The 27,159-nt window shown below is 48.2% G+C and overlaps 1 protein-coding gene across 1 annotated transcript; it reads left to right on the forward strand.

Annotated features, from left to right (window-relative positions):
- Positions 1-2,278: 2,278 nt before the first annotated feature.
- Positions 2,279-26,380, forward strand: Otulinl (OTU deubiquitinase with linear linkage specificity like). The gene is made up of 8 exons (XM_028868164.2): positions 2,279-2,428; positions 18,613-18,772; positions 18,863-18,894; positions 19,007-19,098; positions 20,528-20,677; positions 23,193-23,321; positions 24,632-24,901; positions 25,800-26,380. The coding sequence occupies exons 1-8, from the start codon at positions 2,374-2,376 to the stop codon at positions 25,971-25,973; spliced, it is 1,062 nt and encodes a 353-aa protein (XP_028723997.1). The 5' UTR covers positions 2,279-2,373; the 3' UTR covers positions 25,974-26,380.
- The last annotated feature ends 779 nt before the right edge of the window (positions 26,381-27,159 follow it).

Below are 27,159 nucleotides of genomic sequence, written 5' to 3' on the forward strand. Positions count from 1 at the left end.
CGCACAGCCTCTCTCTGGTCATTCCTTCTGGCCCCTCCAGGGTCATGGTTAGGGCCCCTGAGCATAGTTCTCGGCACCATCTCTGCTTGTGGGCATTCTCCGGTGGACATTTTTGATGACTGGATGTGTAAGAGGATCTGAGTAGAGGCTGTTGATGTGACGTTTTTGCTGAGCTAAATCTTTAGCCTTAGCATGCACATTCCTAAATACTCAAGTTCTGAGCTCAGCGCTAGGAATTCTTGACCAAAGTTCTATCCGACAAGAGCGCACAATCTCTTTTAAAACAAACAAACAAACAACCCAAAAAACAATCTTGTTGTTGTTAAGGCATGGTAAATCACACAAGGGTAGACCAGAAAGCCAATCAGACATCTATATGTGCATTAGTTTTAATGAATGTTAATATGGTGTTTATATGTGAAGCATCATGCCAAGGGGCTTACACACATTCAATTCCCATGAAAAAGAAAACCCCGTAAAACAGTCTTATGGGCCCCATTTTATAGGCAAGGAAACTGATGTACAAAACAAGTTAATTTAGGAGAGACCATACAGTTGGTGTTCTGGCAAGCCTGGTGGTCTGGCTCAGGGTTCAGGTCTGTAAGCATTGCCCTATGAGACCTCCCACTCAGCTTGGGGAACACAAAGGAACTTTAGAGGCAACCATGAAATCTTAAATGTGGATTAACTGAAGGGATTTTAGGCCAGTCTAAACAGGAGTGTCCATAAATATTATTTTGTGGGAGGAGGGGAGGGAGACTGGGTGGCTAATTTGTTTTGTAGTTGAGGGACTCCAGTAAATTTTATTATACCACAAGAAATTAGACTCGGTTCTTTCAGTTTCTAGAACAGGCAATTTGTTCTGGTCACTGCTCAAAACCTTGTTTAGGTTAAACAGTCATTCATTTTGTGTGAGTAGTGTGCCCCTATACACGCAAGGGATAGTTTAGGACTGCAGAAAACCACCCTCCTCAATGTTAAATATCTGAGTTGGAGAAGAGAGTCTTTCTTTTTTTTAGTTCCTTTTCTAAACACACAGCAAACTTGGGGACATTTTTATTGCCTTCTGTGAATCCTGTGCTGAAAATGTTTGAGTGACTGAGGTCAGACCTTATTTTGAATTCTGCACCAGCACTTGATGGACCGGGATAACTGGGATAACACTAGCAATCTCATGAGCAAGAGTGGGAATTAGTGAAATACATTAAGAGGCAAAATGCACACACACCCAGAGCACACGTCCCGGGCCAGCTCTCCTAATTGCCTGGCGTTGTGTCCTTGGCTGTCGGTCTGACAGGGACTTCACAGGAGGCGTGACTAAAGCTAAGGACCTCTGAACCTCTGATCCTTTGTTCTGAGGCTCAGAAAGGCTTGGGATGTTTCAATAGCTTGTTGACATTGCCCAAAGGCTATTGAACTCAAATAAAATTCCAGACTCTTTCCACATCTTTCTTTAGTTATGGGGCTTATTTTCCCAGAGGCTGCCAGAATATTCCACATGCAAATCAGTTTGTATCTGGAATCCATCTACGCTGGAGAAAAAGGAAGTGCTCATCAGGATTTTAATTTTCTTCCCTTTTTCTTCTGGGAAAAAACAAAAACAAAAAAAACAAACCAAAAACAACAGAACGAAGGGTTCATCAAATTAGGAAATAAAGGGGCAAAAGAATCACGTGTCTTTTGGGGGGGGGGTCATTTACTTCTCTCCTGTTAGCTGTTTGCATTTTTTTTTTTAACTTCTAAGAAATTATTTTCTAGACCCACTTTCCATCAAGAATGCACTTGTCCCGTCCCTAAACAGTTCCAAGTACGCACTACCCGGTATTGCCGACCCACGGGACAAAGGAAGGGAGCAGGTCCCAGGGCAGGCAGATGCCTCTGGATACCAGTCTCTCGCTCTCTGGCGCAGACACAACAGGTTTGTTCCTTGGCGAAGAGGGAATCGAGGCACCACTGTGTCCTGGGCGGGGGAGGGCTATCGGTCCCTCTGCCCATCAGCCTCCAAGTTCGCCGGCTTGGGCGCAGAGCTCCGGAGAGGGCGCGGGATCGGAGCAGGTGGAACGCCCCGGGTCTGCCTGGAGGTGCCGGGGTGTGCCCAGAGCGACCTCGGCAGCGCTCGGCTGGGCCTTCGGAGCTCTCCACGCCCCCACGCCCCCGCGACCTCCACTCCGACCTCGCACGGAGGCCCCGCCCCCCCAGGGCCCGCCCCAGCTTCTGACTGGCGGCGGTGCGCGTCAGTCTGCGCTCCAGGGCGGGAGCACGGACGGCGATCCCGGCCGCTGAAGCTCGCGATCGCGGCTGCCGGGGAAGCGAGCGGGGCCGCCGGGCTGCAGCCGGCCGGAGGGTGCGCGCTTAGGGAGGCGCGCGGCCCGCATGGAGGCGCCGAGGAGCGCGCCGCGGGAGCGGGAGCGCGCTCGGACCACGGCAGGTGGGCGCCGGGGTGGGCAGGGTCTCCCGGAGGGTGTCGCGGCGGCGGGGGAGGGCGGAGGGTACCCGGGGTGCCTGCTGGTGGAGCGGAGGGGCGGCTGCACGCCGCGCGTGGCGGTGTGGGTTGTATCTGAGCCTCCCGGGACCCCGAGAGAGGCGGGGTCCGTCGGCGAGCATCCCGGGCGCGTGGACCCGCCGGCTGGGGACTGACTTTGTTGTCAACTAAGCTACCGGGGTTCGCGCATTGCAGAGGATGTGGCCCACACCTTTACAGCAACCAGACTCATAAACCGCAGAGAACACTCTTGACTTTAAAAAAACAAAAAAAAAAAAAAAAAAAAAAAACGCACCAAGGGGACAAGTATGGCAGTAGGTCGCTCTTAGCTGCTCAGGCTCCTACGCCACTGGGTGACTGTGGTCTCTCCGCTCCAAAGACCTTAGAGTTGGTTTTCCTTCCCATCCATCAGCTGTGTTGGTGATTTGAGTTCTAATTGTCAAGGGAAATGAGGTTTTGATGAGCCACATGCCGGATCCTGTATTTCTTTCTCTCTACCACACCAGGAGTGTGAGCCGAGTAGTGAAGCTGGGCAGCATGTGTTCTCACTTTGGGTGCTTTTGTGGGGTAGTTGGACACCAGGAATGCGTCTTAATTACTGTTCTGGGTCCCAGCAGGAGTTTCTAACGGACTCAGCAACGTGTTGAGCGTAGTGGAGACAACACTGTTCTAGGAGTCAAGACGCGAGGGACATCAGTCCACCCTAGAGTACCTGGGTGGGAGTTAACAACTATTCAGGACACTCAGTCGTTTGTGAAATGAGTGTGCTTGACAAGTTAATACCTACGGCCTCTCTCTGCTTAGCAGTCTGCGACTGACTTACCTCTTCCCTCAAAAGTTTGAAGAATGAACTCATTTTTTTAACCTTTATGCACCTTGGGTTATTATAGAATTAGCCACATATTTCCTGTGGGTGTGTCCAGTTGAGCATTTTACTTTCTTCCCTTCTCCCTGACTTAGTTTGTCAGAGAAAGGGAAGTTGGAAACAGAGGTGAGGGCGCAGCTGGAAAGAGCTGGTGAGACTGCAAAATGCCTGCTTTGGCTCGACAAAACCACCAAGAATTTTTCCTTCCTCTGCGCCGAGTGTAAGGTGTGTCGGAGCTGTGAGCCCGGGGAGAGAGTCCTCTCATGTGCTTCAGTCTGTGGGGTCTGCAGTGTCTTTGCAGGAGAAGGTGAGATTCAAGGATCAGGTTGTGAAAAGAACGTTTCCCTTCAAAATATAGCTGCTAAGGACTTGGGAGCGTAGATGCTCACCTTTGCATTTTCTATTTGGGGGGAGAAAAAAATAACGACCCAGTGGTTTTCAAGTCACTTGCTCAAGCTGAGATGGAGACAGCCTTTTAGACGACCTCTTAACTACTTGTTGAAGGAGAGACATAGATTCACCTTTAAGATAGTAAGTCACCCTTGACAGAAACCAAAGAGACAACAGAAGAAAACCCACAGAACTGTTAGGGATTGAAAAGGGGATTGAGGTAGTCTTCTTTATAAACTATTGTTAAATGTATCTTAGTATTGAAAAATCACAGGACACACATCTTTGTACAGTATTACCCGAAAGACGCTGTTAGAATATCAGACAAGGATGAGGCATCTTGTGCTCCAGAGCCCAGAGAAGGCACCATCACCTATCAGGAGGTTACGACGGCCCTGTGAAATAAGCTCACCTTTCGGCACCTTTCCAAACCTCTGTCTTTGAGGACGACCTGTGTTTTCCCTACGTTTGCCTCCAACTCTCTTGCTTCATGGTCCGTAACTGCTGGAGGGGTTGAGGCGCTGCTGGCATCATCCACCACTGTCCCTGAGTTTCCTGGCAATTGTACACACATCCCCAGTTGTGTTCTGAGGAGCGACTCAGGTCCTTGATGGACCCTAGGGGTTGGGCTTGAGAGACAGAGCGCCCAGTGTGTAATGGGGGAATCCCAAGAGCCAGGTCTCACATTCCAGCCACATTGGGAACAGCTTTGCTTTCTCTTGTTTGTATTATATTGCTGTTGTAGGTAGGATTTTGTTTAGGGAAAGTGTTCTAAAGCTAAATCAAAATTTGGAAAAAATAACAGCTAGCATTGTTTCAGTACTTCTTGTGTGTTAGAGCCACTTAATACATGGAAAGTTTTTCTGGCTGTTTGAGGCTCATGGTAAAAACGCTCAGTACTGCTATTATTACTACCACCCTTGCCTTCTGTTACTTAGTTGCTTATTGTTTATCCCTGGTTTAAGGAACCGCCAAGATCCCCCACCTCATCCCTAGACTCTTCTGACAATGAAAAGGTGCAGTCCAAATATTCTGGGTTCCCTTATGCCCAAGCATTTCAGCAGTCACTGACCTTGTTCGTGGAGCGGGTGTTTCATGCCCACCCTAGACAGCCTGCTTCCATGGGTGATCCCAGGTAGTCATGGGGCAGGTGAGTGAGTTCAGATGGTGAGCTTGTTTGTCTGTGTTCATGGAGAGAGGCAGACTGGAAGAGTGATCAACGGACTGAAGAGGGATGCTCCTCACACCCATGGGGACTCCTGAGGCTGGGTGTGTATTCTGGAACTCGTGCCTGCAAAGCCTCTGGTCTCAAGGAGCTGCTTGGTGAGTGGGGCGCTCTGGCTGTTGGTAACTGTCCTGAGAAGAGTAAGTAGCTGGGAATGTCCCCAGCCCTGGTTATAATGGAGAAGGAAGTAGTTTCCATCTTTGAAAAAAATAGTTTAAGGACTTAGGGGAAAAAGAAGCCCCACTGCATTACACACACACACACACACACACACACACACACACACACACACACACACTGCAATGTTTTCTTATTTATTGGGATGATTAGCCAATGATATGTATCATTTTTTTAAGCCTATGTTTTATCTGGTAGAGATCCTTGACTGATGTAGTTAGTTGTTAATGGGAAAATGTCCTTTACGCATGGATGACAAGATCAATTTCTCTGGCTCTTGGGGGGTGGGGGGTGGGGGGTAGCACCTGATGGGCTTGTTCATCAGCATAGTGCTCGTCTCTTCACAGTGGTGGTGGGTACTGTGTTCTCTAGATGTTAAACACAGAGACAGTGGCCGTAGAGGGAAAGGACTCACGTGTAGGTCTCCCAACCATCGTTCTGTGACACTTAGAGCCATTGTAGGATGTATAGAGGGTTTCCAGTTCCCAGGAGCTCCAGGAGACAAACACTGGCCCAGGTCTCTGCTTATGACAGATCGTTAACCATCGTCTGCCTGGTCCTTTCTGAGACAGTCCTGGCGTCTCCCTAAGCAGGCCTTGCAGTTCCCAGGACCTCTTAGGCGCACTGAACCTGTTCTCAGGTGAAAGGCCGGGCTGTCATTTTTTCTTCCAAGCCTTCCTTGGCTATATGGGTCTTTCTGTGTGGCTACTGAAAGCCACCAACTTTCAGGGGTTGTTGGAGCAGCGTGTTCACCCCGAGGCTCTCCTTTCCCTCCTGTCCACAGGATTCATGTGATGAATGTACAGGCACTTAGATAGTCTGTCTTCAGAAATTGAGGTTGTGACCAGCATGGGGCCACACATCTTTAACCCCAGCCCTTGGAGTCAGAGGCAGGTGGATCTTCATCAAGATTGAGGCCAGCCTGCTCTACATAGCAAATTCCAGGCTAGCCAGGTTTACACAGGGAGACCCTGTCTCAGAAAGAATTGAGTTTGAGTGTCCATTTATTTGGTTGCAGTTAATTTCATGGAAGACTGATACTTCTTCATAACAAATTAGCAAGAAAATATTTGTTTGCGTTCTTGTTTTTCCAGTATTCTTTTGTCCCAGACATAGTCTGTTTAAAAGAACAACAACAAACAACTTTCCTGTATAATTGGAGGCAGAACAGACAGGTGGCATCGTGTTTAAATTAAAAAGATGCTAAAAAGTTTATGTTTATCTCCAAGAGATGAAGGAACACCATCTGTCGTTACTGTTGCCAGGATTCCTAGGAAATAAAAATTCCAGGAAGTACAAAACATAAAATATTATGACTGATACATTTCTAAATTATGAATTTCCTAGTAAATCTTTTGTTGTTACCCTAACCATGTGACTGCAGCGTTTTCTCCAGAATGCTCTCCCCAGCTGACACAGAAGAGGCGTAGCGTTGAAAGCCAAGGGCTGAGGGAGCAGGGAGGAAACTCAGTTGATAGGTATTGCTGGGAAAGCAAGAGGCCCTGACTTTATGTTCCCAGGATCCACACTACCAAGCCAGGAGCAGTGGTGTGCTTCCGTAATCCTGGTGCTGAGGAGGCAGGCATAGGAAGACCCCTGGGGCCTGCTAGGCATGCAGGCCAGCTGAGTCCCTGAGCTTGATTAAGAAAGGCACCTGATGCCAGCTTATGGGCTGCACATGCACATACACACACACACACACACACACACACACACACACACGCACGCACGCACGCACGCACGCACGCACGCACATGCACTCACACAAGGTGGGGAAGCAGAGAGAGAGAAGTGGGGGTGTGCTAACATCCCATTCTTGTGGAGATGAGCTCCCTCTCCTCTGTGGAGGTGGGACAACCTTCTTGGATACATGCCAGTTTCTGAATGGCACGGGACTGTGGGTGGCCCTAGAGCTAGGCTTGCTGTCTAGGCTCGCACTAGAGTGCATCCCATGTCATGCCGTCTCCCAAGTTTCACAGAAGTGAACTAAATCCTTTCTTGCCTGGGGCCGAGAGAATCCATCCCTCGGTCTTAGGAGAGCACCCGGTACACCGAGAGAACGTGTTTATGATCTCCGACAAGAAAACACGGCTGACCGTTGGGCTGTGTGAAATCATAGGAAAGCAGTGGCCCTGAATTGGCCACTTAGAGGAGAGGTCCAGGTCTGCAGTGAGCAGAATGGCTGATAGGAAAGAGGAAGTGGACGAGATGGCGAGCCAGATGCAGTCGGCCACCAGCTCCCTATGCAGTGGGGAGTTGACGCGCGGATGGCGGCAGCCGGGTCGGCTTGGTGTTGCTTTGCTTGGTGTCTGCAGATGTGGCTGTGTCTGTAGGTGGGCTGCTCACCTTGCAACGGAAATAGAATGAGTGGACTTAGTGATACAAACGCCGAGTCCCTTAGCCTTGTACCTGAGACGGTGTAGGACTCCAGCATGGGAGTCCTTTCCTCGAAGATTGAAGGTTAAAAATCACTTCGACTGAAAGAGTCCACGTCATAATTTATCCGTGGCATATTCTTCTATTTTGGGCTTTAAGTATTTGGTCAACTCAAGTTTGGTCACTTAGTTGGTCTCTACCGTGTCCTCCTCTTCGTGCTTTCTTTAAGATTCCAGTGTCTTCTCCTAGGCAAACCTCACCGACAGCAGTTCCCCCCCGCCCCAACTTAGTACTTCTTCTCTCCTTGTGCGCAGGGTTCTGTATCAGAACTAATGCATTCAGGACAACTGCTTACCGGATGGGTCTTCTGTCCACACCCGGGGCATCCTTGTGGTACTAGCTCTGAATGATAGATATTTCCAGCTTAGTTGGAAGTCGCTTAGTTCACAGCTATGTAAAACCCCATGCCCACGTGCCCGTGTGATTGTCCCTCTAACACAATACACAACACACCGAAAGGAAGAGGTCTCTGGGAGAGGGGAGGTGGGGGGGTGATAGGCCGGCCTCCTGAGAGCTGTTCACAGGGGAGGAAGCTGAGGTGCAGGGCACTTGACTTTCTCGGGCCCGACTCTGTGTTCCCTCCTCATTCCACTCCGTTAAAACCTTCCTGCTTGGTGACCACTTCACATTCTCACTTCCTGCTTTGGATTTACATGGGGTGTGTTATTAAAGGAAGAGAAACACATCGGTGGCTCGCGCTTCTGACGGGCACATTCAAAGCTGGAAGGGACCACCAAGCGAGGTTTAGGTATAGCGGGGTAACAGAACACCACGAAATGAATGAAGACATGTCTTCTTTCCATGTTGGAGCTCAGAGGTAGCTAGCTCCCCAGGGCTGGGATGGGTTCCGTGGTGTCTGGAGTCCAGGGCCTTTTCTTTTCAATTTGTTTCTGTTCTTTCTACTGTGTTTCTACACTGAACATGGTTTCCATGCTCTGAACCGAAATGTGGAACATCCATCACCCTTACATTCCGGTTATCAGAGAGGAAGAAGGGTAAGGAATCAGCTGCTTTTGATGAGTCCTTTCTGGTCTTAGTCTCTCTCTCTCTCTCTCTCTCTCTCTCTCTCTCTCTCTCTCTTTCTCTCTCTCTCTCTCCATTTTGGGATGAGGCTTCATGTAATTGAGACTAATGTTGATCTCTTTATGTGACTGAGGACAGCCTTGAACTTCTGATCCTCCTGCCTCAGCCTCTCAAGTGCTGAGGTTACAGGTACTCTCCACTCTGCCTGGCTGTTGACTCTCTGTTTGAAAGTTGAGCATTGTATTCCATGCAGAGTCCACTCAGCACAGCTGTGCCAGCATCCAGAGAGGATGGAATGAGCCTTTCCCCTGAGGAACCATGGACCCCACTGAGGTTCAGTGTTGTGTCTCTGTGAAGGGAGAGAACAGACTCAGGGCAGGCTGATTCCACCGTGCCATGGAGACCTAAGTGCTGGATCCTGAGCTCACAGATGCACTGGCTCATTCAGTCAGCGTTTATTAACCATCTCCTCTGGGCCTACGGCATGAAGAGAACGGACAGTCTGAGTCCTTAAGATGTTCACAGTGGAGGGAACTGGTCCATCAAATACAAACACGTCTGTAAACTGGCAAGTGCTTGGAAAGGACACCATGTGCCTTGCAGAAGAGAGTGGGTTTGCTAAGCCCGGGGTTGGCAGTGAGCCAGACAAGTGACATTTGAATTGAGAGCTGGAAGAAAGTGTGACCTAGGCCATGGAAGAATGTTCCAGACTGAGGGAAGAATGCAAGCAAAGTAGGGTAGGGGCGTGCCGGGAGGCACCGAAGGCTGTGCAGGGGAGAGGGAGCCAGGGTGGACTGAGGGGGGCCCTAGGTGACCAGCCATTCTGATATGCCTGGAATTAAGGTCTGTCTCAGACCTGGGACTTTCAGGGCTAACACTGGGAGAGTCCCAGGAAAATTGGGGTGAGCTGGCCCCTGTCACGGGGCCTCACCAACCACGGTGCATCTTCCCGCTTTACTATTTCAGAAGAGTTCCTTGTCAGTTAGGAATAGCTCCTCCCATAAAGAACAGTGGACCTGTGAGCAGAGTGAGCCTTTCCCGAGGCAGAAGGGAAGGAGCCCAAGGCAGAAGCGCACTCAGCTGCAGCTAGAGCGCCTGGGCAGTGCCAGTCTTTGTTGTCTGGGTTTGTTTCTCCTTTGGCATTTAACTGGCGTCTGGTATGTTTGAAGGGACAGGAATGTCCAGGGATGGAGGGAACCTTGTGCTCTTTTCCATCACTGGCAGTCCATTGAAATCTCCTGGGAATGAATGTCAAGGGAGGGACGGGCACAGCCCAGTAAATCAGCCCCAGGGGAAGCCAGCCTGACTGTTCCACAACAGTGCCCTGAGACATCAGTGTGCATGCCTGTCCCCGTTGGCCTGAGAGGACACAGATACAGCTTCAGGGGCACCCGAGAGTCCATTTCTAAGAGCCCGAGGTGGTACTGATGTTGCTGCTCTGTAGACAGAATGGTAATGCTCCACTGGGGTTTGGTGAATTTGCCTTAGAAGCTTTAGGCTTCTTTATGGAGAGTAGCAACATGGATGTATGTAAGGTAGATGAGTCCCTGAGTGAAGAAGAGATAAAGACGGAAGAGATGGCCTGTGGGTGTGCGGCTTGTAGCCCATCAGCAGGATCACATTGAACCCCACTTGGGACAGATCTTGACTTCTCAGTTAGTCCAAGGGTGTGGTTGGGTGTTCCAGAGAGCTGCCACACTGACTGGCACTCATATTCTTGGTTACTGGACCCGTTCTTGAGGCCTCTGGTTAGGAATGTTCCATAGTGGACACACCCTTCCCTTTATTTCCAACTCCTTGTCCATGGGTCTTTATTTCTCGCTCAGTGGCTGTTAGGATGCAGGTATTTCCTACCAATAAGATAAGTCATGAACATATTTCCAAAAGAGATGATACATCTATCAATTTTTTTTTTAAATGTCAACCTACACTGACTCCAGAATAAAAAGCAGATTTGGGAAAGGAAAGCCAATTAGAAAGATTAGTAGCTGTTAGCAACAGTACCCAATGATTCTGATCACTGGGAAGAGTGCCACCAGCGGAGGGTAACTTCAGTAGCCATGCTCACAAGTGATTACATTAGAAGATAGCAGTGTGATACTAAGGCCTGAGAGTGGACCTGCGCAGACCAGTGATACCAGACCTAACGGGTAAACAGTGGGCCCTTCCCAGCTCTACAAGCACAGACCCTGCACACGTGATGCAGCCAACCTATCCCATGTGCTGACTGGAAAGCTGGGCACCGATGTCGGAGAGTGAGGGAAGTGTTAATTCAGTTCAGAGGCAGATAGGATCCATGGGTCTGTGTGGTTAGATGGGCGTTCTCACTATCCCTTGGGGGGACTCACTTCCTAAATGTCAGGCATTCGTAGAAAGACAGTGGGCCTAAACTCCCTCTCTACAGATTGTTCAGTTCTGCCCAGAGAGGAGGGCCAGGGCTGAGCAACCCAAGAGAATCTTCCAGACTCCCTACCCTCGGGAAAGAGTGAAGAGAGAGAAGGTGATAGGAGCCAGGCCTGTCCTCTAGGAAGTCTCTCCACCTGGGATCTCGAGGACTGTTGGCTACAGGGTCTGGCCCTTCTCTCCCCTCAGAAGATGAGGCCCCAGCTCAGATCCAGAGGACTTAAAGTTGACAGCAGAGTTTGGAATGGGAATGTATGGCCTCTTGGGCTTTCATTGGTGTACATCTGTGCAACATATGATCCAGTCTCAGGATGCGGTAATTTAGATGTCATCAAGAGCAGGGTTTGGCAAGAGAAGAGCTCAGGAGAAGACAGTGATGTAATTAGGGTTAAGGGCACCCCCCAAGTCAGAACATAGGCTTCGAGTTCCGACTAATATTCATCTTCTCAGGGCTTCAGTGTGTCCACCTCAGAAACGAAGCAAGTATGATACAGCTCCTTCAATGACCTGATCTACTGTGAATGAGGATCCGGGCTTTTTCTCTGCTTCTTGTTCACAATGTGATCTTTCCCTCGTATACACTCTTCTGTCCTTGAGTGGGAGAGTCTCCGCAGAGAGCTAGTGCCGAGCCTTGCCCTTGACTCATCAATTAGTCATTTCAGGAAGATTGATTGATGCCCTGACTGGACAGGCAGAGGTATGGGCTCAGTGGGGTGCTCTTTGTCTCTGTTTTTTGTTTGTTTGTTTGTTTCTTTTTTAAAATTTTTACTTTTATTTTTCAGTGCTGGGGTTTGAACCTGGGCCCCCATGTGTGGTAGGCAAGCGCTCTAGTCCCAGCCATCCTTGAATCTTAGAAGTCATGGTAAAGTTATTTTCGCTGTAAAATACAAAAGAAATATTAGAAGATTCAGCACTAGCCTTAGAGGAGTTTCCAGGCTAATAGATAAAGCCATCATAGGTGCACAGAACAGGCCTGCAGTATGGATAAGGCCAGCGGTATGACAGAAGAGACCCTCATCACGGACAGGCTAGACCTGCAGTGTGCATGGAGCAGGCCTGCAGCACGGGAGGAGGACCGAGGGTGCTCTGAGGCCCGGGAGACCTCTTCTCCTAATGCACTTGCTGGATTCAGGCCTTGGATGTGCCGCACAGCTCTCACCCGTGGGTCTGTACTTCTGTGGAAGATGGGGGAAGCTGTCCCTTGAAAGGAATCACCTTCTCTTTATGACTCCAAGTGAGAGCGTTACAGGCTGTGGTCACAGAGCTGATCCTGTGCCAGCCTCTTGATTTAGACCTGCCAGGGCCTTTCCTGTGAACATAGCATACTGACTGAGAACCACAGTAACAGTTGGACCTTGGCCAACTGCAGTGACCTTCTTTGCTTTTCTTGCCTCGCCAGCTCCTCCATCCTTTGACCTTAGGTCACACTCACAGCCCAGGGAAGCCTTCCCGAGCCTGACCTCGGTCCTATGCTTTGCTGCTTTTCAGCCCTGTTCCTGCCCCCGGAGGTTGCCTTAGTGGGCTCTGAAGTCTGTCTGAAGTCCATCTGGGAGTCTCTGCCAGTGCAGTCCAGCTGTTGGGACAGTGACTGATCTGTAGGAACAGCCTAATCTGTGTGGACGGAATGAAGATAGACTTATGAATAGGGAAACGATCAGAAAAGGGAAGTCGATGTCTACAAAAGGGAGTGTGTTCCCAGCTGAGAGGTAGCCAAGCCCTGGTCACATGACGGGTGCTGGGATGATTGTAGCGAAGACTTTGCTGAGCAGTTCCTGGTGGGATAGTTCGGTTTCATTTCATTTTGACCCAACCTTGATTCATCACCATGGGCTAATGGTTGGGTCATGGTTTAGGGCCATCTAGGCAGTGGGATTTGGTCAAAGCCTTGGATCTAAGAAATGACAGCATGAAGACAAGATTCTACCTCTACTCCCCCCCCCCCACACACACACACCTCTTTCTACAATCAGTTGGCTCTCCCAGGCTGGGCTGCACTACCACAGTTTCACAGAAAAGGAATGGTTACTTGCTTTTTTGATGTTAGCCTGTCTGTACCTACAACCTTGGTGTTTTCATCACTGATAGGCTGTCAAAGCCCTACCACAGAGGGAAAATTAACCTTATATTTAAGATGACAAGTCACTTTTGACAGTCCTATAAGATACGCAGTGTCAAACGAGACAGCTCTAACCTGCAGCGTTCTTAAGCAAACACACAGTCCTCCCCGTCTCAGGCAGGAAGCGATTTCCAGGTGTATTATGGGTACTTTCAGTTTACTGGGAGTCCAGGGTAAGAGTACTGGGTCGGAGGAGATTGTGTTGCCAGCGTGAGGAGGTTGCATGTTTCACTGCTCATGACTTTCAAGATAAAAACCTTCCACTTAGTGGTTCTCTTCCTTGGAGATAATGCCATGGCCCTGTAGTTGGCTTTAGGGGAAGGGCCAGCCTTTCTTAATTGAGCAGAATTAACACCTGCAATACAAAGCAGAAAATCTCTTGACCTCACCCTGTCTGTGAGTGACAGATTTCTCCCAACTGTAACACAACGCTGTTGAGAATGTCTGCAGCTTGTGAAGTTAAGTGGAGTGTTGTAACGTGCCACAGTTTTTTTAAAAGGGAGGTTTTACCCTGATCTGTTTCAGTGCTCCTCCTGCTCCCTCACACATGAAAACACCATTGCCTTTTCCATGCTTCTAGCTCAGATTGTCTAACGTCTTCCTGGCCTAGATAGCAGCCCTTGAGATATCACCGCTGCTTCGGAGGTCGTGGGGCTGGATGTGGATGAGGTGCTGGTGTGTGTGAGACTGGGAGATGGCTGAAGGCGTAGCTCATTGGTGGAGTGCATTTGGTTAGTTAGTGTGCCGGAAACATAGTTCAATCCCTGGCACTGGAAAGTAGTTGAGACTGAAGACCGTGGTAGCCCATGGGAAGGCAGAAGCAAAGAATTCTCTAGAACAGCTCTGGAAAGTCTGGAGATGAGCCAGTGTTGCTGCCGAACGTGCCCAGGAGACCTGCCCAAGGCCCCTGGGCTGGCTCTTCACTTGGTTTGGGCTTTTCAGTGTCTTTTAGTTTTGTTTTCAGGACATGGTGTTTTCCGCCCCCCTTTGGGTTTCCTGTTTGAATGTTTGAGTTACTTCAGCTTTGATATGTTGTAGAGAAAGGAGAAAGAAAGTAAGAATTTTAACACACACACACACACACACACACACCCCAAAAAGAATAAAAAAAGAAAAGAAAAACCCTACCCAAACCCAGTGCCTTCTTGTAGCTCCAGCCAGTTGTCTCGCTTGTCATGGAACATGATCCCAGATCAGGCTGTAGGGTCAGATGTTGGTCCCTGCTGTAATTCCTCAAGGAGTCTAAGGCCTGTTTCTCTGATTGTTGGGGACACACACACTTCAATCCTGGTGGTTGGGGAATACACGAGATATATCTGGTTTGTTTTTTTTTGTTTTGTTTTTTTTGTTTTTTTTTAAGAGACAAGAAAAGAAATGCCCAGCGGTTCAGTACAAAGTAGGCAACGGGAATTTTGCTTTTTGTCTCTTGACAGACGTGAAAGAGAATCAGATCCCTAATTCCTGGCAATGTCTTTCTTCCCAGCCTCCTCTCACGTCCCACACTTCCCAGGGTCGTCTTTGACGAGCGTGAGGTGCCCACGCTCCCTTTGTTTTTACAGTGTGTGGGATGATTGTGTCTGTGGAGGTAGAGAATTCTCTCTCCTTTGCTTTCCCGAGTCCCACTCATGACCCAGCAGGACCCCCTTCTGGAGGAGAGAATGGAAGCTGGTGGTGATTGCAGAATTGTCTTTGGTGGGAAGGGGGACTCTCTGAAACTTCCTGTGTCCAATATGCTACCCTCTCTCAGCTGTGTTTGGAGAAGTGGCATTTGACTCAGTAGTAGTTCATCAAACTTGCCCTCATACTGATTTGCAGTCTTCTTGTGGTATTTCCTTCTGTGGTTTTTGAGTTCAATCTATTTAATGGCCCAAGAATGAGAAAAAGGTGTGTGTGTATGTGTGTGGGTGTGGGTGTGAGGTGTTATAAGTCTAAGCAGGATGTCAGGCGTCTTCTTCCGTAGATCACTGCTTTATTCTCTTGAGGTGCGTTCTCTCGCTGAATCGGAAGCTCACTGTTTTGGCCAGGCTGGCTAGCCGGTAAGCTACTGGTGTCTGCCTGGCTTGACCAGTGCTGGGGTAACAGGCACACGTGGCGGCGCCCGGCCTTTATGTGGGTTCTGGGAATTCAAACTCGGGTTTTCATCCTTCCGTAGCAAATGCTCCTACCCACCCGGCCATCCCTCCAGCTCCGAGAAAAGGATTCCGTGTTCCCCCTTTTAGTCGTGATTCTACTCACTAGCAGTGCTGATTTGACAATGCATTCGGATAGGAGGACAGGCAGGCAAGTGCTCGCACAGGCTGGCGGCTGCCAGAACTGCATGGCCTCTGTCTCCGCGAGTAATGGGCTCCGCCATTTATTGGGCAACTCCCATTAGGAGGCTGCTTAATCCTTTTGCCCCTAACAGTTGTCTGATCTACAAAGCCGAGGTGATGATGGCAACCACAGTGAAAACAGCGGCCAGTGTTTGCTGTGTGCTCCGTGAGAAAGATGCTGGGCCCAGCCCTTCTGACCTGTCCCCACCGCCCTGCGGCAGCTCTGTGCCTCCTGCCCTGTGACAGTAAAATGCACACGCGTGTACGAAGCCCTTGTGTGCCAGGACCCGTTCTCTGCTGTCTTCTCTCCTAGATTCAGAGATGGAGGCAGCGGGAGGTTCCTGGGAGCCCTCGGGACTCCTCTGTGGCACCGTGGGGCTCACAGGCAAGAAGGAGGTGGCCATGCAGGAGACTCACAACTACTGTGTGGCAGTGAGACAGAGCTCTTCCTGCTCCTCCGACTTAGAAACCAGGCTCCTAGTAACACTGTCCGAGAACAGCTTGTGCAGATCCTTACGTGGCGGTCTAGCCATGTCTGCCTCATACATGCCACCCTGCAGAGTCTCATTCTACCCACCTCTGCATGACTCCCTTGTAGCCACACAGGAACCCCCAAGATTATGCTCCCTTCACCCTTTTTGGCCTGAGTTACTTAACTAAAAAAATGTAAGCACGTGAGATATGGGGTCAGCTAATTGTCTCTCAGCCTATAAATGAATAATATATATATTAGAATGTTAATATATTATATATGATATATATCATATATATATGTATGTATGTATTAGAATGTTAAGAATGGATCCATGTTATTTTCAGGGAAATAGATGAAACCAGAGATCATCATGCTAAGTGAAATTAGCCAGAAGCAGAAAAGTAACGTGTGTTTTCTCTCATATGTAAAAAGTTTAAAAAAAAAAAATGATCTGAAAGAGAGGACTGCTAGGGGAGGGTGAGGGATGGGGAGGAGAGAGGGAAGACAGGAGAAAATAGATAACTACCAGAGCACAATGTGTGCATGTGTGGAACTGTCATGGGAAGCCCCCGGTGTGAGTAGTGGCTGCATTGAGTTGAGGGAGATGAGGCGTGCCGGCCTGTGTCCAGGTTGTTTCCTGGTAAGGTGCTCATAAAGCTGCCTTCTGGGTGGGTTCGTTTTGAGGATGAGGGCAGAAAGCTGGGACAGGGCGAGGGAGAGAAAGAGACAGGAGAGAGGAAGAGACACGGAGGAGATGGGGAAGTGGGGGAGAGAGACTGAGACAGAGAAAGGGTGTGGACAAACACGGGGAGAGCCGTTGTCTTCCACGGGTTGTCAGGAAAGGCCTTATTCTGAGGAGAGATCCCCTAAGGGGCTGGGTGGTCCCTCAGATGCCGCTGCACGTGATGGCATCTGACCAATGAGGAGTGTTCAGGGCAGTCCCCAGTCCCCACTGCAGTGACTGAAAGCCCTCTCCTGACCCCTAACACATACACACGAGCACCAGTCTGTGAATAATGTCAGATGCTGTACCAAGTTCCACCATTGAAAAGAAATGTGACTGGCTGGTGCACACTGAAGAAACTCCTTCTCTGGATTAATTCAGAAGCACATCCTACATCGAAGAGTCCTCCCGGCGTTGGGCCCAGTAGAGGCCAAAAGAGACTGTTGGATCCCCTGGAATTTCAGGGATGCTCAGAACTGGGGTCCTCTGGGAGAGTAGCACACTCTTAACAACTGAGCCATCCATCCATCCATCCCTCTAGCCCCAGCTTTGGGTTTTTAAACATACAGTTTGCTAAATCTGGGGAATAGGTAATATAATGATTTTAGAAGTCAAATAACTACTCTAGATAATCATTTTTAAAATGTTCTTTTAAGTAATGGGAAGTATATTTTAAAATTTGCTGGTAGTATTTTTTTCCCTGATTTGTTAGCAAATTCTTTCTTTATTGGGAATATAAATACACATGAAATATCCAGAAGACCAAAAAAAAAAAAAATGATGAAATCATAGGTTCCATGCTGATGAGGGTTTTATTGCAGTTAGTCACTGGAATTTTACTCAGCAATCTGCTGTGGAGGAAATTATTTCAAAACAAAGCCCAGGAGGTTAGGCCACTGATCAGAAGTCCTCTTCCGCATTTGTTCTTCAGCTTGTAACATGCTCAAGCAGAGCGTGGTTGGGAATCTCCCAGACACGGCAAAATACTGCAAGCCACGGCTGGAGAGATGGCTCAGAGGTTAGGAACACTGGCTGCTCTTCCAGAGGGCCCAGGTTCAATTCCCAGCACCCACATGGCAGCTCACAACTGTCCATTAACTCCCGTACAGACAGACGTACATGCAGGCAAAAAACACCGCTGTCCATTTAACAAATAAAAATAAGTACATAATTTTAAAAAATACTGCAAGCCTACCCTCTGTTTACTTGCTCCTTGCTTTTTTGCCTTGTTGGACCAGGAATCAGGGTGGGCGTCTGACGCAGCAGACAAAGCGGTACCCATGCTTCTGCCCATTGGGCTCACTCCCGTGTGACTCAGGGGATGCTGACAGGTCACCAGAGCCTGCCTGGCATGGGTCCAGGAGGTACTGGGCGAGAAATGAGGGTGTGCCTGCACGGTGCTGGCGCTTCACAACTTCAGTTCGCCCCTTCGCTGCGGGGTCACCTGTATTTTACAGTCCGGAGAACTCAGAACATCAGGGCAGTCGGCTGTCAGAGTCACACAGGCTCCATGGTGGAAACAGGATCTGAATTCAGGATTCGGAAGCCCATGCTCCTTCTGCACATGATGGATTATTAATTTTGTAGAAAAGGCTGTTTTATATGTGACACTGATCATGAGAGAAATGACATGATTCTTTAATTGTGGATTGAGTGTTTTAATACTCTAAAAACGTGTATGTAGGCCTGGGAGGTTACAAAGCCAGTTAGAGGCCATGTCTCAAAGAAAGTCGATGGTATGTGAGGAATGGCGCTAGTGATTGTCCACACACACACACACATACGCACGCACGCACGCACACACATGCATACACGTGTACCTCATATACACATGCATCTGTGCACAAACATGCACATATACGTGCACACACAAAAATATGTGTCTAAATCAATGATAGACACTTGGGGACAAAGTTATCCAGTGTGTCATATGTCTCTTCAAGCAGGTGTATAACTATGATTTGCATGTCTGTCTGTCTTGTAGGAAGTGACCAGGTTCACTCCTGGATACTGGTTGCAAGCCAAGTCGTCAGCACTGCCTGGAGAATAGCAAGGGCCTCTGTGACGCTGGTGGTGTCCCTTCTGTCCGCGTCCCTCTGCTACTTCAGAAGGCTGCATTTGTATTTAGGGCATCGGCTGAAATGGTGGGCCGTCCTTTTGTCTTTCCTTTTCAAAAACACCCTTGCCCCGCAAAACGTTTATATATATATAAAACTGTTTCCTTTATCTTTCAGGTGGATTGGATATCTGCAGAGAAAATTCAAAAGTAAATGCTTTCGTGCCTATGTTTCCTTATTTTTTTAAGGGCAGAGAGGGCTAAAGAAAGGAGAAGAATGGGAAATGTAGCTGCCTTTTTTTTTTTTTTCTGTCTTGTCCAGGAAACCTCAGCGTGGAGGCAGAAGTAGATCTACTCAGTTATTGTGCAAGAGAGTGGAAAGGGGAAACACCCCGTGCCAAACTGATGCGGAAGGTACGTCTGCTTGGGGGGGGTCAAGGGAGGCAGGCAGTGTCTGTCGGCATCAGGGTGCACTCAGCTCTGCCTTGCCAAACCCAAAGGTCAACCAGCACCAAATGGGGTGTTACGTAAAGTTACAGCCCAAGTCAGAAGCCGAGTAGCTGCTAGATGCTGGCTTTAGGTTTGTTCTGGTTTGCTTTTCTGTTGCTGTGACAAAACATTCTGACCAAAGGCAACTTTGAGGAGGAGAGGATTTGTTTGGCTTATACTTCCAGGTCACAGGCCATCATTGAGGGAAGTCGGGGCAGGAGCTGAAGCAGAAGCAGTGGAGGAACCCACTTACTGGCTTGCTCTCCGCAGCTGACGCAAGCTTACTTGCTTGGGGATGGCGCCGCCCACAGTAGGCTAGGCCCTTCCAGATCAGATGTCAGTCACAACTATCTCACAGACGTCATAAGTCCGTCTAATGTTGTCAGTCCCCGCAAGTAGGTCCCCTCTCCCCAGATGGCCCTGGCTGTTGAGTGAAGCTGAGAGGTGAGCTGACAAGGACAGGCTTCAACCTAGAGTGTGTTGTGCTGAGCCTAGAAATCAATATGTCTGTAACTTGAGAGAATGTGAGTACTGCACGGTCTTCGGATCTCTGGCCTTTTAACTTCTGCATGTGCTATGCAGACTCCTCCCTGGAGGGGTCAGACACCCGGGCCTAAGTACTTGGAGGAGTTTTAGAATGTTCCATTGGACTGATGTTGGTAAAAATCCCCAGCAGCACTGCCCACTCCTGTCTTGGGCGAAGAGGAGGGAGAGGCCCAGAGTCCTCTGGTGTGGTCTTAAAACTATACACTTCTTCTCTGTGGTTGAGTTTGACTCATTATCAGCCCCAAATAACCTGTCCTGGTCTTCCAAGCTTAATCATCTGAAACAGCACGAGGCAGACTCCATACACGTGAGCGTCGCTTTAAAATCCCGTGCAGAGGGTCACTGACGTGGCTCTGAGGAAAAGCACTTGCTGTCAGTCTGCTGATCTGGGTCCAGGAGAACCATTCTCTGACATCCAGATACGCACTGGCTTGTGCGACCTGCGCGCGCGCGCACACACACACACACACACACACACAAGTAATAACGATACTGTAGTGGTAATGATGATTATAGCAATGAAATTTAAAAATAAGAGACTGGAGACGTAGCTCAGCTGTTTAAGAGTACTTGCAGTTTGTGCATAGGACCTGAGTTCAGTTCCCAGCATCTACGACAACTACCTACCTACCTGTAACTCCAGCTCTTGGGAGTCCAATACCTTCTTTGGGCTTCTGTGGGTACCATATCCCTCTGGAAACCCTCACGCTCACTCAGTGTGTTCACTGAAACTCTGTGTCCATTGAGCTCACTTTCACCGGCCTCTGATGCAGGGGAGTTCATTGAGACCATCCTTGCATACTGACAGGCTTATGAGGAACTGTTCTGGAGGTACCATATTAAATGTGTCCGGCCAGTGAAGAGAGATAACTACGATGCTCTCCGGTCCGTGTTGTTCCAGATCTTCAGCCAAGGCCTCTCTTTTCCACCGTGGATGAAAGAAAAAGACATCGTGAAGGTACGGCTCCCCACCGGGAACATGGCCATGTTGGGGGCTACCGGTCCTGGCTGGGTAGCTTTGTGCTCAGGATTCTCATGTTGAAGGAGCGTTGAGCATTGACAGGTTGTGTAGCTTGTTCCCTCTGTCAGTTTGCAGATAAGCCATCTCAGCACGCTGGTGTTCCCAGTCTTGTTCATCTTAATGCTCTCTCTCAGCTTTTCCGAGAGGCCTCTGTCCTCGAGAGGCATCCTCCGAAGTAAGGAGGTCTGATAACATGAACCGCTTTACTATGACGTAAATGTTTATTAACCAAGGCATACAGAATGGTCACTACCCCAAGGCTCTCTCCTATACCTCTGTAGTCAGTGGTCCCCAGACCTCTGGTCCGCACAATTCCTAATCCGCTCTCTGTCCCTATGGTTTACTGCTTCCAGTGTCATATGAATGGAATCATCTTAGCCCTTTGACTCTGACTGCCTTCCCATAGCAACGTGCATCTGCATTTCCTCCACGCTGTTCCATGAATTCAGAAGTCATTGTTTTGCTCCTCCAATGTGGTCGTCCTTTATATGAACAGAACGCACTTTACTCACAGTTCAAGGGCATCTGGATGGTTTCCAGTGGTTAGCAACAATGAATTTGGCCATTAGGAATAGTCTTATAAGGGATTTTGTAGGTATAATATCTGTTTCTTTTAGGCAAATGCCCAGGAGTTAGATGTGTGGTGTGGGAGTGAGGTATGTGCTTAACTTTCTGAGGAACTTCCACATGGCTCCCCAAGCCTGGGTGGCCTTTTTTCATTCCCACCAGCATAGTGTGAGAGTTGTGGCTGTCCCTCATGGTCTCCAGCACTTAGTATTGTTGGGTTTGGTTGTGTTTAGCCATTCTACTAGGTATACTTTGTTTCTTCTTATTCGTGTGTGTGTGTGTGTGTGTGTGTGTGTGTGTGTGTGCGTGCGTGCGTGTGCGTGTGTGTGTGTGTGTGTGTATATGTGTATGTGTGTGTGTGTATGTGTGTGTGTGTATATGTGTATGTGTGTGTGTGTATGTGTGTGTATATGTGTATGTGTGTGTGTGTATGTGTGTGTGTGTATGTGTGTGTATATATGTGTGTGTGTGTGTGTGTGTGTGTGTGTGCGCGCCGTAGTCCCTGTGGAAGTCAGAGGACAGTCCTGTGGAGCCAGTTCTCTCCTCCTCCTCTACATGGGGTCCGGAGACTGAACTCTGGTCATCAAACTTGCACAACAAGCTCCGTTCCCCACCGAGCCATCCTGCCAGCCCTCATTTGCTTTTAATGAATACCTGTCGGGTGTCTTTTCATGTACCTGTTTGCAGTCCATAGCATCTCCTTGGGAAATTGTCTACTTAAGTCTTTGGTTCATTTTTATCGGATTGTTTGTTTTCTTATTGTTTTGAAAATCCTTTATGTATTTTGAATATGAGGGCTTTCTTGGATATGTGATTTGTAGAGGTTTTCTTCCAGTCTTGTTTATTTGATCATTTTTCTTCATAATTTACGGCAGGATATTCTCTTTTTGATTATCTTATGTAGATGGATATTTTGCCTACATGTGTGTCCATGCACCGTGTGCATGCAAGGCAATGGGTCCTCTGGAACTGGAGCAACAGACAGTTGTGAGCCACTGTGTGGGCGCTGGGAACTGAAGCCAGGTCCTCTGGAAGAGCAGCAGGTACCCTTAACTGCTGAGACATCTTTCCAGCTCCAGACATACATTTTTGATGAGCAATGTGACTTCTTATTTTGCGTGCAGTATGCTCAATTTAGGATGGTGGAGCAAGAAGTATGAAGTAAACATATATGGTCCCATGTGCTCTGTCTCCTTGGTGTCTTTTCTTTTAAATTTATTTTCAGTAGTTCTGTTTCATAGCAGATACTTGTCGAATAAGTGTTGTATGCTAACCCTGCTTCTAGTTAACTAGCATAAAGAATGTGACAGAAGTCCTGTGTTCATCCCCCAAGTTTGTGGGATACGGTTTCACAACTCACAGTGGAATAGGTTCTTATAGACACCATAGTCTAATCTATGCATCTCCCAGAATTTAATCGGGAGCTCTGTGAAATGAGTAACATTGTTATGCCTTTATATTGGGAGTTGAGGCAAAAGGATAAAAAAAAAAATAAATAGGAAGTGCTGGCTGAGTCCGTTCTCTGATCTGATGAGGGACAGCCAGGTTGGGAAGCATACTGCATCGTGGTGTGGCCCATCCGCTGCTTGGTGTTATTTCATTATGGATGGTTTCTAAAGGGTTACATCAGGGGCATATGGTGTTTTATCCAAAAACACTGTTTCTTTGGACATCATCTTAGATTTAGATTTTCGTTTAGAATATAATCTCAAAATCACTTAATCCACAAATCTAAAGCAAAGATGACTGTTGCTTTTTACGTAACTGACATGGTAGTCTTTCCGAGGGTTGCTGCCTGAGATAAGCTGGTGCGCTGCTGCATTCCAGATCATGCGTGCTAAGTGCTGAGACACTAATCATTGTTGGCATCTACTTCCTTTTCAAGCTTCCTGAAAAACTACTCTTTTCTCAAGGCTGTAACTGGATCCAGCAGTACAGTTTTGGACCTGAGAAGTATACAGGTTCCAATGTGTTTGGAAAGTTACGGAAATGTGTGGAGTTATTGAAAATGCAGGTGAGTGTTTAGGGAAAATTTTTAAAAAAAAGACCAATGATTAAAAAGCATCCATCTCAAACGCGGCCAGCTCCCTGTCATGTGGACTGGATCCTGTGTCGTAGGGAAATGAAACTGAGCTCAGAAGGCCTCCTGCGGGCGGCCATGGCTTGCTTTCTCCTACCAAGTAGTAAGCCAGAGTTAGTGTTCTGTGTGATGGTGACTTGGTCTGTTGTGGGGTAGAAGCTTCAGGGGCTGCATTGGAGACCAGACACACGGAGGGGCACTTTGTTTCCAATGTGGTCCAAAGTCCAGCCTTCAGAAATGCTCTTCTGCAAGCATCCTGCTCATACCGGGAGGGAGCAGGCGCAATAAGTAAGACCAAAAGCTCTGCCCGACTTAATAACAACACAGACTTGGGGCGATGGAAAGTGTGTGGCGCTTATCTCTTACTGGCTGGCTTATCTGGAGGACATGGCTTTCTGAGGCATAGCTCTCTTCCCTCTGAAGAACTGTGAGGAGTATATACCCTGCGTGGTTATATATCGGGAGGGTGTGAGTTAATCCACCTAAGGGCTTTGCAGGGTGAGCTTAGCCAGCCAGCAACTCTTGCACTGTTCTTCTCCGGCATAGCCTCAGGAAGACCCCAGACACTTTTAGAGAACTGGCCTGGTTGATAGTGTGCCTAGCAGTGGTATGTTTGGAGAAAGGCGATTTTATTTTGTTTCTTATTCTAAAACTAGGGTGTTTGTGTGTTATTCTGGGAGCTCAGGCTTCTCTTATACCATAAACTGAGGGAGGGCTTACACAACCAATGATTATTTCTTGCAATTATGAAGGTTGGAAGTCTGAGGCCAGGAGGCTAGCAGGAAGTGACATTTGGTGACAGCCCTCTTTCTAGTTTATCCACAGGTGGACAGTTTTTTTTTTTTGTTTGTTTGTTTTGTTTTGTTTTGTTATCATACCTCCCAAGTAGAGCCAGAAATTGCTTGGCTTCCTCTTGGAGGCACATCAGTCCCATTCATGAGGACTCTACCACAGAGGCCAATCACCACCTAAAGGCCTCACCTCCTAAGGCTGTCTCCCTAGACTAAGACATTCAGCACATGAGTTGGGGGAGGCAGGTGAACATTCAGCCCATTTCAGTATGCTTATGATTAAAAAGACTCCAAGAGTCCCAAAAGGTAGACATGAAAATGTAGAATTCTGCCCTCCTCCGCTGCCCTCCTTCTGTCCTCTTCGGCTTCTTTTATTAGTACTTTACAAGTTGTACTATGGTTTGTATGTTCCTGTTTGCCCTTCTCAGCTCACACTTAGCCCTGTATTTGTAGTGGACCGAGTTTAGTGGGATGAGAGACTATCACAAGAGAGGGAGCATGTGTAACATCCTCTTCTCCGACGCCATCCTGGAGTATAAACTGTACGAAGCTTTGAAGTTCATCATGCTCTACCAGGTCACGGAAGTGTACGAACAAATGAAGACGAACAAGATTATCCCCAGCCTCTTCAGACTCCTGTTCTCCAGGGAGTCCTCCTCAGATCCCTTGAGCTTCATGATGAACCACCTGAATTCCATAGGTGACACCTGTGGATTGGAGCAGGTGAGTGGGACTCACGGGGTGTGATCCAGGGATGACCCGGCAGTCCTGGAACGCGTGGGTCTTTAGGGTTGATGTTCAGCCGTCGATGAAACCAACTGCACAGAGGCGGCTGGCTGAGAGTGACAGGCCTCATCGCTGGCTGTTGCGTCTTGTGAGTCCGAGGACCCTTGGACCGGGGAGGGCTGGTTCATAGAGTCTTGTGACCACGCAGATACTAACTGGGAAGAGGTCGCTCTGAACGCCAGATCAGTGTTGCAGACAAAAGTTAGTAACAACCAGCTGTAAGGTCAGAGAAAGCCCCTCCCCATGACAAAGGTTGTCTGTTTACTTGTTTCCTGTCCAAAAGAAATGGTCAATCAGATGACATCTCACTAAGACATCAAATTGGTTAGAAAGCAATGCGGTTCTTAATAGCAAGCACCCTCCCCTCTCCCCTTCCCCTCCCTCTCCCTCCTCCCCTCCCCCTTTTCTCCTTTCCTTTCCATTCTCCATTCCGTATTCACTTCCTTTCCCCTCCCCCTCCCTTCCCTTCCTTTTCCTTTCCCTGTGAGGCAGGGTCTCATTCTGTAGCCCAGGCTGGTCTGGAACTCACGATGCAGCCTAGACTGGTCTCCAGCTCATGGAAGTCCTCTTGCCTCTGCCTCCACAGTGCTGGGATTGAAGCTGTGAGCCACTGCCCAGGCTTGAGTGTTCCTTCCTGTTTCTGAACAGTTTCTCCTGTCTCCCTAGACATGGTCCTGCTCTCCTTCCACACCGTGGGCATTTGTCCCCAAGTCATGCCCACTTGCTCTATGGGTTACTCTGTTACAAAGTGGGTCATCTCATAAACCGTAGCAGGCCCCATCATGGTGGGAGTGTATAAATTCAGTCTGTGACCTCGCTTTCATCTCATCCCCAGATTGACATGTTTATACTCGGGTATTCCCTTCAAGTAAAGATAAAAGTGTTCCGACTGTTCAAGTTTAACTCCAGAGACTTTGCAGTCTGCTATCCTGAGGAGCCTCTCAGGGAGTGGCCAGAGATCTCCCTGCTGACCGAGAATGACCGCCAATACTACATCCCTGTCTTTTAAGTCTGTGGTGGACTGAACATCATCGGCTTTTCTCAGCGACAGTGGTCAAACTTGCCAAAAAAGTATTTCGGAAAAACCCACGGTAGTGTTTTAGCCAAGGAGGGCACCAAGACCTACGGGAACACTGGGTGGAGGGAGCCAGCGTGGTTTGCCTTTCTCCTTCAGAGATTTCTCCACAGCAGCACACACCTGAGGTTTGGGTTGACTTTGTCATAAGGGATCTGCTGGGTTCACATCATGATGTGCCTCTAAGACCTAGAGAAACTTAGTATGGACAAAAATTGGAAGGGAAATGGCTGACCTCAGCAGCAGGAACTTTTTATCTCTGACCTTTGTATTCTTTAGTAAGATTCTCTCCTGGGATTTGGGACAATCATAAATAAACAGGGTCATGTTTATAAGCATTACCTTCCTGGGATTCTTTGTTGTTTACTGATTTTCTAGAACCACCTGATTAATGTTAAAATATTGTGTGTGCAAGAAAACCCACAGAACCAACTAACCTGGCCTCATAAGGGATCACAGAGATTGAACCAACAACCAGGGAGCCTGCATGGGACTGACCTAGACCCTCTGCTACAGATGTGTACAGATGTTCCAGATTTATAACTTTGTCTTCTTGTGAGACCCCTAACAGTGGGAACAGGGGCTGTCTCTGACTCTGTTACCTGCCTCTGGGACCCTTTCCTCCTACTGGATTGTCTCATCCAGTCTTAACAGAAGAGGGGGTGCCTAGTCTCACTGCAACTTGATATACCATGGCTGGCTGATATCCATGGGAGGCCTGTCCCTGTCTGAAGAGAAACAGAAGAGTGGATGGAGGGCAAAGGGGAAGTGTGTGGAGGGGGGACTGAGAGGAGAGGAGGGAGGGGAAACTTTGGTCAGGATATAAAAACAAAAATAAAATAAGTATCGTGTGTGTTTATATATACACACAACTGTATTTATATATACACAAACAACCACTGGTTTGTAATATTGTACAGTTTCTTTATATTTCTACTTTTTTTTTGGGGGGGGGACTGTTGAGTCCGGTAAGCTTATGTCTGTTTATTTAAATAAAAGAAGATAAAGTCTATGGATTTGGACAACTGTACGGTAATTTTTGAATTGTCATTAAAAACATGAAGCTATGCTTTAATCTGTATTTACATTTCCATGTAAATATAGTAGAATGAGTGGAATC

The sequence above is a fragment of the Peromyscus leucopus genome, chromosome 11, assembly GCF_004664715.2.
Source record: "Peromyscus leucopus breed LL Stock chromosome 11, UCI_PerLeu_2.1, whole genome shotgun sequence".
Lineage (NCBI taxonomy): Eukaryota > Metazoa > Chordata > Mammalia > Rodentia > Cricetidae > Peromyscus > Peromyscus leucopus.

Bases quoted from the DNA above. Each gene is read 5' to 3' on its own strand.
- Otulinl (XM_028868164.2), top strand. From the start codon at position 2,374: ATGGAGGCGCCGAGGAGCGCGCCGCGGGAGCGGGAGCGCGCTCGGACC. The intron at 2,429-18,612 runs GTGGGCGCCGGG...TCTGTCTTGTAG, and splicing joins GCGCGCTCGGACCACGGCAG to GAAGTGACCAGGTTCACTCC. The intron at 18,773-18,862 runs GTGGGCCGTCCT...TTTATCTTTCAG, and splicing joins TTAGGGCATCGGCTGAAATG to GTGGATTGGATATCTGCAGA.